General features: G+C 44.4%; 1 protein-coding gene across 10 annotated transcripts in view; it reads right to left on the reverse strand.

Annotated features, from left to right (window-relative positions):
* Positions 1-225: 225 nt before the first annotated feature.
* The window catches only part of MAGI2 (membrane associated guanylate kinase, WW and PDZ domain containing 2), a 1,233,836-nt gene continuing 1,220,648 nt past the window's right edge, over positions 226-13,413 (reverse strand). For 6 of the 10 annotated variants that reach the window (XM_080663638.1, XM_080663637.1, XM_080663635.1 and 3 more), the window contains one exon: positions 3,768-9,134. In XM_080663638.1, coding sequence (XP_080519764.1) covers positions 8,479-9,134 — 656 coding nt within the window. In that variant the 3' untranslated portion in view covers positions 3,768-8,478. Of the gene's footprint in view, positions 482-3,767; positions 9,135-13,413 lie in introns of those variants that run through there. The other 4 variants (XM_080663634.1, XM_080663633.1, XM_080663641.1 and 1 more) reach the window with 2 other exon arrangements.

Consider the following 13,413-nt stretch of genomic DNA (forward strand, 5'->3'; position numbering starts at 1 on the left):
CAATGAGAGAGAAATATTGATCAGCTGCCTCCTGCACACCTCCCACTGGGGATGTGCCCGCAACCAAGGTACTTGCCCTTGACCGGAATCGAACCTGGGACCCTTCAGTCTGCAGGCCCACGCTCTATCCACTAAGCCAAACTGGCCAGGGCATGAAAACCATTCTTATTCAAGGGAAACTATCTGGATTTAGAGATGAGGCCAATCAAGGAAAAAGTACCCAACCTTCAGCAAGCATTCACTGAGCTCCCATCACATTCAGTGCAAGGGTTAATTGTAGAAGCAGGAGATGAATTCACAATCTACACCAGGAAGATGGAGAAAAAGCAGAGACCCTATAAAATAAGAGTTGTGCCTGTGTGCTGATTAGACACCTACCCAGGAACGTTCTTTGCATCGTTGCCAACTCACCAACAAGGCCTCTTGAGTCCTCCAGAGAGGCTGGCGTCTGCCTGAGACAGAAGTTGGGGGCTGCCACCTCCTGCAGAGGATGGAGAGGAAGGGAGAGAGGGACTAAAAGTCCAGGGAGAGAGGCAGGGAGTAGGGAGCATTAAGGTCTCCCCTGCAGCAGGAGTATTGTGTGCAGGAATCCCACACCACCTCAGGTCGTTCTGCCCAGTGAAAACCTGCCAGTGCCCCCCTGCTGCCTTTCCAATGGAGGCCCTATTAGGCCCTGGGAGCTCTGGACCCGCATCACCAGGTTCCTGCTGGCAAGTTCTCATCAGCCTCTGCCCTCCAGGCGACCAGCATCTACCTGGCCCTCAGATTTGCCAGCCTGGTCCACGGGCCCTTCCCTCTAGGGTGGCCAAACCATCCCGATTTGCTCAGGACCGAGGGGTTTGCTGGGACACCAACTCAAAGTTTTAAAACAAGGCCAGTCCGTGGCAAACTGGGGTGCGTTGATCACCTTGTCCCTGAGCCCCAGACACCCCCACCTGACACCTGCCCATGGTCAGCTCTCAGCTCAGCAGCCAGATCCTTAGGGGAAGCTTTCCCAGCTGTGCCTCCTGCCCCATCAGGCCCTAGTGGACCCACCTCTGGCTTCTTCACTTCTCCTGGGCAGCTCTTATTACAACTGCAATGATGTGACTAGTTGTGGTGTTAGCTTCCTGATGGCTAAAAGACTGTGAGCTCTCTGTGGGGTGTGTAGCTCTGCCTAGTTCACCGATATGGTCTCAGCACTTTGCACCATGCCTGGCAAATGGCTAACACCTAATAAATATTTGTTGAATGAGAATTCCAGAGCACCACTGAAAATGTTTATATATCCCTCAACTAATAGTAATAACAATAATGAAAATGCATATATAGCAGACATTTAATCTGTGCCAGACTTAAGAGTCCCTATTTTCAGCCTAGATGATAATTGTATATGTGTCTGCTTTGACATTGAGTAAGCTATCCATATGTCTTTATGTACTTTTTAAGTATATGAGTTTTTTCACAATAGAAATATAAAATTGGAATTGGAGTTCTGGGTATGTCTATGTATCTATGTGTTCCTGTGCAAGTCATTACATATATATATATATATGTATATATATATATATACACACACACACACACACACACACACACACACATATATATATATATATATTTTTAATTTTCAGTGTTTATCCTATAGCTACTCGTTTGCTCCATGAGCCCATTAGCTTGCTTTGAGCCACAAAGCAAATTGTGCTTTTTGGAGTTGGAAATCCAGATCAAGAAGCAAGAATCAAGGTGTTCCCAGTATGATCAGATAATACAGAAATAATTGGAAGGTATGTCACTGAATCTTATGACCTCTGCTAATCTTAAAAATTTGAAGAGGATGGTGTACATGATTGTCTGTTTTGAAGTAGTCTGTCTGTGAATTTCTCTATGTCGGTTGCGCTTAAACCACGGCAGCTCACTTTTATTTCTTGTTAAGGACTGGGAAAATAAATTGGCTCATGTCTTTCCTGGTGGCACCTGGACTTTAGGAAGAAGTTAACTTTTTCCAGAATCCGTGCTTTTTGACACAAAGCACCCTTTGTATGCCAGTGCTGTTCTTCTGTGCTGCTCTTCCTCCTCCCAAAAGGTCCCATCGCAACCAATTACATCAGAATCAAGGGATATCCTAGACTCAGTTTCTCACCTGAGCTTCATTCTGTCGGGAGCATTTCCATCTTTAGTCTATGATTATTGACTGGATGAATATTTCCACCTGGGAGACCTGAGAGCCCCTCACACTTTCCATGTCAGAAAACTTAGTGATCTGGTCCTTGTGGACCTGGTCCTCCTCCCATTTCTTCCCTTCCTCTCAGGCTCGAAGCCGTGATTGTCCCTGGCTCTGCTCCCATCAGTCTGAGGTCTGCTTGTCTGACCTCCTCGAGAACCCTCACTTCTCTCCCCTCCATCCCAGGTGCTCAGGTCTCCTTACCTCTCACCGGGACTGATGTTAGTACCGGCCACGTCACCTCCACTTCACTCTGGACGGGACTGCCAGGACTTCCTTCCACAGCCAAGTGCTGCCTTTATCTTTTCTCTGCTCAGAATCCTTGAATGACTCCCCACTGCTCACTAATGGCATTTATAATGTGCTTGAATCTACCCTTTGTTTAATCCACCGCCTCCCAATATAGTCTTGATCAAAATAAACAATTGACTGTTTCTCTGACATCCCTCCAAGTTTCCTAACCCTGGCCTTACTCAGGCTGTTCTCTTGCTTATACCTCCCCTGCCTCTGAAAATCCTACCCAACCGGCAACCCCCAAGATGCTGCTTCCCCAGGATGACTTCTAACTGCTTCCAACTATTTCCACACCCTACAGTATCCCGATTGCTATGCCACACTTACCGCATTCTGCGTTCTTTCTTGTGTTAATTGTCTCAGGATCCTACCTAGAATCCATTTCTAGAACTTGAGAATAGGGGCTGTGTTCTGTTCACCTGTGATGCTGTATATAGTAGACACTCAACACTATCTTTAAACTTTTATTAAGCAGAGTTAAGTACGTTTATCTTAGTGAGTGCTCCTTAGGCTCATGTAACCCCTACAATCATTTTATAAAACTCTGGATCTGGCTTCATTGCTAACTTGACATCTACTAATTTTTATCACAAATTTAAATATCTCAAAGGATGTCTTTTCTCTTGAATGCATGCTTTATGTATATTACTTAAACTTTGTAGTTGCACATTTAACTCATTTAATTGGTTAGATACCTGCCGAATAATCTAACTGGCAAAGCCACAATCTAACTTGGTATAGCCAGGCAAATAGCCAAATTACACACTGAATCAGGAAAAAAATATCTTTATTTTAAAATTCAAATAAATGTGGGCGCTCACTCTTAGACAGCTACGAACCCTTCCGGCACTCCTGGATGGAAGCAGGCATTGCCCGCTTAGATGTTTCTTACTGGTGCTCTCTGCTTTGCTCTCTCGATTCTCCCTCAGGAGGGCTGCCTTCTTCAATTGTCTCTTTGCTTAATGCCCTAAAGATTTCTACTCCTGGAGGTGATGTACCATATTAAAAAGCAGGGCAGGCGATAGGTCCATTTTTCTTCTCTACTGTCCAGGGTACTCGTCCAGGGCAGATGGGCATGGAAAGCTGGCAGTCCACAGGTTTGAAATGCATAAAAATGGAAGTTATAGTTCTAGAAATGGATTCCGGGTACCACAGGAATGGCTGTCTCTCAGTATGAAGGCAGCTGACCTGGGACAAAATCACACGGGGGGATGGGGGGTGGGGGTGGGGGAGGGTTTCATTTCCTTTTGCACAAACTTGTTACGGTTTTAGAAAATGTGCCTGTCACCTCGGAAAGTCAGTCAAAGTTACTCTGTTGCTCAAAAGATTCCCAGCTTCTTCTAGGTGAAATCACTCTCCAAGAGGCAATTTCATCAGAAAAGATCTCATCAAACTCTTCAAAACAGATGTGGCTCTCTTTTGTGGTGGCCAGCTCCCCTCCTCATGGTAGTGGGACAGACTCGGGCTTTTATGGAGTCCCAGGTCACGGAGCTGCCTGGTGAAATGCCACAAATGCCCAATGAGGGGCCAGTTTAATTGTAGGATGTTGCTCCCATGTTTCTACCCACATGTTTACAACTACAGCTATTATGACTACAGATAGTTATAATCATAATCTCTACACAGTTAATTGGTGCCTTAAGTGAACTAGACATGATGCAGAATTTACCATTAGACATAGGACCCTTACTATTTTAAGTCTTGGAAAGCACTCTTGTGATTTCACAGGCATCCTGTCTGGCGCTATGGTTGTCTGACAAAGAAATCTCTGTTAATTTCAAATTCCTCAGCAATTAGGTCATCTGATTTTGCTGTGAGTTTGGCCTAAAAAAACAACAGTATCAATAAGGCATGGGCAGATTCACCTTTGGGGAGCCCCAAGCTTACACTTTGGGGGAGACTCGTTAAGAAAGAGAATATAAAATATAAAACAAGCTTCAGGGCTCCTTCAAGCTGCAGTTTCTTCAGCTGCACAGCAAATTCACCGCTACTGCAGGAGCAGCGATCGGCTTCATGATCTCAAGGGTCTGTAAGATCCACTGCTTAGAAGGTGAATCAGCCTGATGCAAGCGAGGCTTTCTTTGCTGAAAGCCTGGCTTTTGTTCCAAAACAGAGGCTGCAAATTGGTGGGCTGTGGGCCAGACTTGGGCCACAGATGGTTCGTTGTAGTGTTTTGTCTTTTTGTTCAGTGTTTCTTAAAAATGTGAATTAAACTTGTCATACTTTAAAAACCATAACATTTCAAATAAAGAACGGATTTCTTTTTTTCGTTTTCTTTCTTTCTTCTTCTTTTTTTTTTTTTTTTGCTTCTCTTGAGAAACTGAGATGGTTCCACAGTGGACTTGGACCTGACAAAATTTCAGCTTGGCTCTATCCCCACCTGGCTCTCAACACTGTTTCCTATTTGCCTGCCTGACCTTGGAGACATCTGATTCATGATAAGGCCCTTGCCCAGGCCAGGTGCCTCACTTGCCTTCACCCTAGTCCTGCTCTGTCCCTGTCCTCATTGCTTTGGCCTCTGATTTCTAATCTTTTTTGATGTCTTAATGGTTTTTCTTTTAAAATAGTAATTGGCTGTGCATTAATATTTACACCCCGTTTTGTTAACTGCATTGTTTTATAAATCTTTTTTTTTTTTTTCAGCTTGCACTTGGTCATTCTCTGATTAGTTCATGAAGAATATTTGAAAGAATATTGTGCTTAATTTTACACGTCATGTCAGCTTCTTCCTTTTTCTAAAATGGATTCATTTTATTTTTTAAAAATTATGTTGGAATGAAAAATAGTAATTTTTTGGACTCTTAGGCCTCCTGTTGCCATCAGTCTTGACATGACTAGGATTGAGGTTGTTTCTTTGGATTGTAATCTCCTTGACGACAGGGCAGCCATCATCTTATTACCACAGAGAACTCTCCCTTCTCCCAGAGGCACATATTGTAGTTCATGGCAAGAGGTACATTCGGTCATTTGTTTTGGACCTCTATACTGCTGTTCACTACATTCAGTTTAGGCTTCTGCATAAACTCCTTGGGATTTTTGTATAAAAAAAATTCAGGAAAAAATGTGATGAAATTTATTGTTGATTGATAGCTTAAATCCTTTTTGAAAAAAGGCTCAGTATCAATCAATGTAGCAAGCAACAGAAACATACTGCATCAATCCATAAATGATGCAGTTGGCTGACAGGAAAATACCCACCAGATTATCTATAAGAAAACTCTGCGTTTACTTGGGTGAGAAAAGTCAACAGTTTTTCACCCCTTATAATTCTGCTCCATTTAGATTCAAGCTTCAGAGAAGTCCTGTTTGGGGCATTAACCTTATACTTTTCAAAAAAATCTATGAAAACTGCGGTTTAAAAAAATTAAATTCCAGTAAGTATTTACTCAAATTAACACACAGCCTATATAGTTGGAAAAAGAAAAGATTTTTGGATATATATTTTATTTGACAGTGTTTTAGAATATCATACAGTAAACAAGATTTCTGTAAAAGTTAATTTATCCATAGTGGTGCGTTTCATAAAAATAGTTGCTCACTTACAGTCTTTCTGTGACTATTAATACATGGAATTATATTTATAGAGATACAGCTGTACAGGGTAAATTCACAGCTATCACTACACAGAAATATTATTTGGAATGGGATTTAGATGATGTGCTGTCTTCACAGGTTATGGATTACAGCCGCATAAAGCAATTACTGCACAAGTAGTAGCTGTGAACTGTGCAAATTAGAGTGTATGCAAGCGTAATCTCAATTTTTTTTGTTTATCCTTTTGTAACACGTGGAAAATAAATGTCAGAGGACAGTACCGGGACGTGCAGCTACACTACAGAAGCATTGTCCGAAACCAGATTCAATAAATTAATGGCAAACTATACTGGGTTTCTAGTCCAGGGGAGAGAGACTAATTGAGATTAAACCAAATGTATTGTAAACTGCTCCATGTGTTTGTGCTTTTGTTTATGATGGATGGGTTCCATTTTTGGAAATTGCTTTTACAAGCTGCAAGACTCTTTATATGAGGCTTTCAACCATATTTTCCTCTTGTCAAACAACCGAACTACTCCCAAGCCTGATGAAAATTAAATGGCTAGTGCTCGGGATACAGCAATTACAGAGAGGGAAAGAGTCAACACCGGGAGGCGATTACGTGTGACCTTGCGTGCCTCCCTGCTTTCCTTATTTGACTACGAGGGCAGCGAGGTGAGGCTTATTTGCATTGGAACTCATGTAAGGGGCAATAAACGGGCAGGATGCAGCCTCATTCGTTCAGGGCACATTAAAGACAAACTGCCCTCAGAGACATTCAGCTTTTAAATATGGGTAGCTACAAATAAGTACCAATGTGTGGATGGAAAAGGGGCGATGTAATAAACCTGACAAGCTCAGAGGGCTGCGTGGCAGACCTGACGTGCGCTGTGACCAAAAGTAACACACAGGATGGTCGGACCATATATTCCTGTTTCTCCTTTAATTCTAAAGGAATAAAAAGAACTGGAAAACTGCCACTCTCCACAGGATTCTCTTAATCCATTGAGACTTTGCTTCTGAGTATTTTCTCAAAAATTGGGCTCAAATAAATTCTTATAAAATTTTTCTATAGGTTTGGAGGTTCTTTTGTGGACAAATGGATACCTTTATTTCTCCCCCAAAGAAATATTAAAACAGCAGGCAAGAAAGGCAAGCCTTAAAATTTTACTGGGGGATCAACCATAGATCAATGAAGATAAACAGAAATATCTGAGTCTGCTAAGGAAATCAAATTTGGCAAACACCACCAGAACAAAAAGCAAAGCAAATGGAGATACAAGGAGAAAGAATAAGGAAAGAAAGAAAGATAAGCAGAAAGGAATGCTGAAAAGATTTATGTTCTTTAATGAAAATAAATTGGTCATAATAGTGATTTTTTTTTTAAATATCAGGGATTCATCATAATCTGAGAAATATAGGAGAAGTACTTTGCTCTATGAAAGTGAAAATGAAGTCATGGAAAGTGGGCTTTAAAAAAAGACAATAATATAAGTGAAATATAACATTGCTGTCAAAGAAGCTACTCTTTCTGCTAGCCTGAGACAATAAGGAAAGCCTTTTCATACAGGAACTGCAGCGTTGCCAATCTTGGTTAAACAAATTGTGGCCCTTCGATTATAAAAGGCGTATTTTAGATGAAAACCAATTAAGATCTATGAGCTAAACTGCAAAATTCTGACTTACGGCAAACGGTTCCCTAGGATACAGTTTTTAAAACCTTTTTTCTCTACTACTGAAAATGTACAGAAATATGATTTCATCGCAGAAATGGCCGTACAAATGGCATCATACCAATGAATTCACTAGATTTCTAACTTACCCTGCGCTACGCAGGGAACGTCGCTGCTAATACCAGGGATGGATGCCACGGGTGAGCCATGGAAACGGCATGAGCGAACAGTTCCGAATGTTTCAAAGAAACCTTTTAACCCCTGTCTAGATATGTCAAGAACAATTTATTTACAACTCTTTAGATCAATTAAAAGATATAATCTTGTCTCAGTTTCAGCTTGCTCCGTGCAGTTTGATTTTTAAGGCGATATTCCAGTTTGTGATTGCTCTTAATCTGTCCAGTCTCTTGATATAAAGTTTGGATGACATCCAGATCCTTCATGCAGTGGGGGGATATTGTTTCTTTCTTTCTTTTTTTAAAACTAAAGCTACACTGCATTGTCTCTCCGGGATGCTCTTCACGTTGTTTTGGTTCTTCCATAGCTGCCCAAGCCCCCCAGCGGCACCGGGGCTTCAGGATCAGTTAGGTCTGCGCGCGGGTGCTGGGCCGCCCACGCTCGGTGGACACCCGGGGCCGCACGGCGATGCCCCCAGGCCTCGGTGCCGCGTGGATCTATGCGTGTGACAGTGACAATAAATTAAAACGCCGAGAGACGGACCCGAAGAACGGCCGGCAGGCGTCCAGGCGGGGCGGCGGGCTGGCGCCGCGCGGCTCATCTGCCCGCGGCCGAGGCGCCGGGTTTGAGGACACCGGACAGCTTGTCGGAGCCGGGCACCTTCCAGGGCCCCGGCGCCACCGCCGCCTTGCGCGCCGGGGCGCCCCCCGGAGGCCGCGCGCCCTGCCGGGGTCCCGCGCGCGCGCCCGCCCGGCCCTCGGCCTCCCGCGCGCCGCCGCCTCCCGGGCCCGCGAACCCGGGCGCAGCCCCCGGGCCTTCGCGGCGGCCGAGCTCGGGGCCCGTCGCGGCTCGGGGCCCCTCCTTCCCGCCGGCTCGCGCCGTGTCCGCCGCGTCCGCCGCCGCGGGCCCGGGCGCCCTGGCCTCCGAGGGGGGCCTGCCGGCCTCGGGCCGCCCCTGGCCGCCGGGCGCCTCCTCGAGCCTCGGCCGCGCGGCCCTCTGCGGGCTGGCCGAGCGCTCCCTCTGCTCCCCCAGGCGCTGCTTCTTCTGGCCGCCGGCCGAAAGCTCCTTTGGTTTCCTAACGTCGTGCTCCCTTTTGATATCCCAAGTCGGGTCTGGGCTTATCTGGTGGGAAGGGTCGGAGGGTGGGGCTGGATGTGATGGAGAGAATGGCGAGAGGACGTCCTCGAGGGAGGCGCCTACTTCCTGCAGACCTGGGGCGGCGGCAGCGGGACCACTCCAGGCGCCGGGTTCGTCTGCGGGACACCAAGCACAGGCGTTAGGGCCGCGCCACGCTCCCGCGAGCCCTCTCTGCGTGGGACCGCAGCCGCTGGCCAGGGGCGACTGCTTTCAAGGTCCCACGCCACCGCCACCCCCACCCTCACTGCCAGGAGGGCAGCCGGCCGCACCCCGAAGTTCAGTGTTCCGCCGCCCTCCTTCACGGCCCCTGCCCTCATGGGTAGGTGAGGGGTCACTGCAGAGCCCGGGCCCACTGCATCCCTGCGCCTTGGCCTCTGCGAACTTCCTGGGTGTCTGCAGGTCTGACAGCCCTGTGTGTGTATCTGACTCGGCAGTTCTTGAATCAGTGGTTCTAAATAGGACAGGGCCCAGGCCTTTCTCTGCATTTTAAAAAGCATCCAGCTGATTCTGAAGATGGCCCAAGAACCAAGCTTTGAATGACGCTGGTCTGAGTTCTCTGGGAAAAGTTAGGAGAGTGACTTTCTCGACCATTAGGTGTCACTCAAAGCATAATTCTTAGCGACCATCAGATGGTCTCAGAATTTGGATATATTCATCTAAAAACACTCATTGTTGCCTTTTGGAAATCATCGTCCTTAATTCTTTTCAATAGTTGTAACATTATACAAGTCCTGGCACTAAGATAATGGATTCTTTCTAGGAAGTCTAGTTTCAGCATTTATTTGGGATCTAAGAATCTACTTTAAGAAAGGATTTGAGATAATTTGCAACAATGAAACATACAAAATAGAATGATAAAAAATTAGAAATGTCTTGTTTTTTTAAAAAAATGCAACCGCTGTTCAGAAGCCAAGGAGGAGAACAGATGTATTAGGAATCTGAGATGAGTTAGTCACTACTATGAGCAGTGACATTACCCTTGAGTTTCTGGCCACTAAAGCAAAATTAAAGCAGAGAAATTCAATACAGTGAACGCTCAATATTTGTAAGGCATATGTCCTAAGACCATTGGAAATCCTCAAATTTGGGGATGTCATTCTGGAGTGTAATTTTTCTCCGTAGAATTGGTATGTGGTCATGAATGGGGGACAAAGAAGCCACATCGATATCTGAATGCTGAGTGGCAGGCCAGGCATCTTCTCTAGCTATGAGATTCAGTCCCACACACCAGCCTCAGTGCATGAGATTCAGATTCCTGCTGCTGTAACATTATGTGTCGGAGGCTGTCAGGGGCCCTTATGCATGCTCAGTCTGTGAATGTCCAGGGTCTACTTGGTTTAAGTTGAGGATTCTTATCTGGTACCTTTGATGCTGATTTATAAAGAGAGAAGGAGAGGAAGAGGGCAGAATAGTCCCACTAATTCTGGTCACCTGTAGAATATCAAATCAGTTGAAAAATGTTTCTCCTTTGATGTGAAATTTGATTGGATTATTTAGGGCACAGTGTTCTTTTCCTTCTTTCCATAGACTTATACCAATTATTATGTTCACATAGTGAGTTAAAAATCCTAGAAAAGCATCAGTAGAGCTGGAATCTAATCCTGCCTCTGGCATTTACCACAGATGTGGTTTCAGACCAACTATTCCATCTCTCAGAACCTCAGTTTCTCCCTTTGGAAGGCGGGGATAAAATGTCTACCTCGCAGAGGTGAGACGTGCACTTTGCAATGGGGGATTAGAACAAGTCTTTAGATAGTTGAGTCAGATTTTTCTTCTGTGCCCTAGTGGCTATCTACAGATAAACTGGACCACATTAACTAGCGTATGTGTAGGGGAGGTTTTGAATAAGTGCAGTAAGTCAGCCACTCCCATAGGCTGTGATTTTTTGGGCTCTACGTCAGGTATTTTTGGTTACCTCAAGGAATATTCTGAAATCCTCAAATGCAAATTGGAGTATGTTCTGCATCTGGCTGGGTTAGAATTTTAAAATCAAACTAACAAATGATACCTGGTGGCAATTCCACCACGATAGGAAGATATTGCCTGAAAGAGTTAAAACTGGTGTTCAAAAGGCCTAACTAGAAGATAGTTGTGCAATGTTAATCTCTAACTTGGACCATGGGAATGATATTTCAAATTTTTATAGCTCTTTCCCCACCATTACATCACATACAGTGGAGTCAATTAGCTGGCCTCAAATTACTTCTGAGATACAGGGAGGTTGAGATTATTCACCCCGTTTCCTGAAGGAGGAACTGAAGCAGAGAGAAGTTAAGTAACTTCACCAAGATTACAAAATGGGTAAGCCAAGAGTGAAATGTCTGGTTTCTTTATCCTTGTAACTTACTGAGGAAATTTTCCTAAGGTGTAGCCTTGCAAATAGGATCAAAGCATGTGAAATGCGCATGCCCAGCCCGTGGCCATTGCTGACCAACAGGATCTAGATCCAATGATGAACAGAATACTTAGCATTTACTTCTGAACAACTTATTTACGGTGATAAACGAGAAGGTGAAAATTTTCAAAATACAAAAATATAAAAGAATCCCTCTTATAAAAAATTTCTGAAGTGTTTGTTTACAGATTATTAAATGCTTAATGAGAGAAACTTAAAGCTAAAATGTGCTAAGCTACTACTGATTAAGAATAATTAAATAATTAATAGTCAGAAATTAAAATGAACTAGATCACCAAGCAAAATGATTTAAAAGATCGATGTTTATATATGTGGCTTTATAGTTGCGGGAAGCCACTGCTTGCCGATACTGTCACCAGAGTGCACCAAGGAACGGAAGGCCGAAGGACCTTGGGCGTTAGCAGGGCTGATGCTATGCACCCGATTGTTGAGATAGTGGTGGCTCAAGGCAATTTCCTAACCTGATAATCCTTTTACTGTTTACCAAACTTTACCTTTGATATGCCTGTATGCATTGCTAAAGGGCAAATGTGTATTCAAGTAAATAAAAGGTGGACCAGGCCAGAGGTCGGTGTGTCTCTTCAAGAAAGAGGTGCCCTTGGCCCCCAATGCCTTCTAAATTCATATTTCTTGTGTAGTATTTTCATTTGTGTGTTGGCCCCTCCTTCAGATCCTGAACCCTGCCGCGAAGGTCATGGCAAATAGTTCTCATTTTTGGGGACAAGAATTCCCCAGTTCAGAACTAGACATGCAGCACCTACACCAGACTGAGCCTGCAAAGCTCCTTCCAAGCACCAGGGACAGGCGGCAGGCAGCCCCTTCCCCACCTGCCCTGTCACGTGCCTCATTAAGGTAACAAACGGTGGTGGTCAGAAAGAGGCCTTGGCTAACATGTCAAACTCCAGTTTTCGTGAAATCTTGACACACAATAACCAGAAGAATTAATCACAGTTACTTCTCATTTCTTCAAACCTTCTATCTCTCTTTTTTTCTTTCTTTCTCCCTCCTTCTCTCCTTCCATCTTCCTCCCTCCCTCTCTATTTTTTCTGGAACCTGACCACTGGCTAATGTGTATGATCATGTTCATATATGAAATCACTGTACAGGACAGCAAGTTCCACACATCCTCCCTGTCTGAGATATTCTAACTAGAATTAAAACAGACACATCCTGGAAAGACAAAATCAGCCACTTGGGCCTGCTGGGTTTTCTGCAAATCCTTTGTCCAAACAAGTCCGCAGGCCCAATAATTGAAATCAGAAAGGAAAAAGCCTTTTATTCCAAACTGTCTTCCTTCTCCCATACACACACCTGGTGAATCTGCTCTAGTCAAGGTCATCAACGATCTTTCTGTTGTCAAATCCAGAGGACATGGCTCTGTATTCAACTCAGTGTTTTATCTTACCACATGCCACACAGCTGACCACTCCCAGAAGCAAGCTGGACTCTGGCTGCCATGACACTCCACTCTCCTGCTCTTTGTCCTACTGCTCTGGCAGTTCCTTCTCACGTTACTTTGTAAGTTCCTCTTCTTTTACCTGGCCTCTGATACTGGCATTCCTCGGGGCTTGGTCTTACATCATTTTCTTCCCTAGTGGTCTCTCCTAGGTGTTCCCATCTATTCATGTAACTTTTATACAACAATAGTCCTAAATGTTCCTGCTAAGCTCTATGTGACCAGCTCTGGGCTGCTATGTCCATCTGTCTACTTGATTCATCCACTCAGATACATTATCATCTTCATTTAACAAGTCCAAAATAGAAATATTTGCTTCCTAAACTTATTTTTCATGCTTTCCTTATTTCCCCATCTTGATGAATTGCATAACCATCATTTGGAGTCACCCTTGATTCCTTTTCCTCCATCACCTCACAAATATAATCCATCTGCAGGTCATATTAGTCATATATTCAAATATACATGGACTCTGTCAACTTCTGTTCTCCTTCACGTTCACCACCCAAGTTCAAGATACAGG

Source organism: Plecotus auritus (genome assembly GCF_963455305.1).
Source record: "Plecotus auritus genome assembly, chromosome: 4".
NCBI lineage: Eukaryota > Metazoa > Chordata > Mammalia > Chiroptera > Vespertilionidae > Plecotus > Plecotus auritus.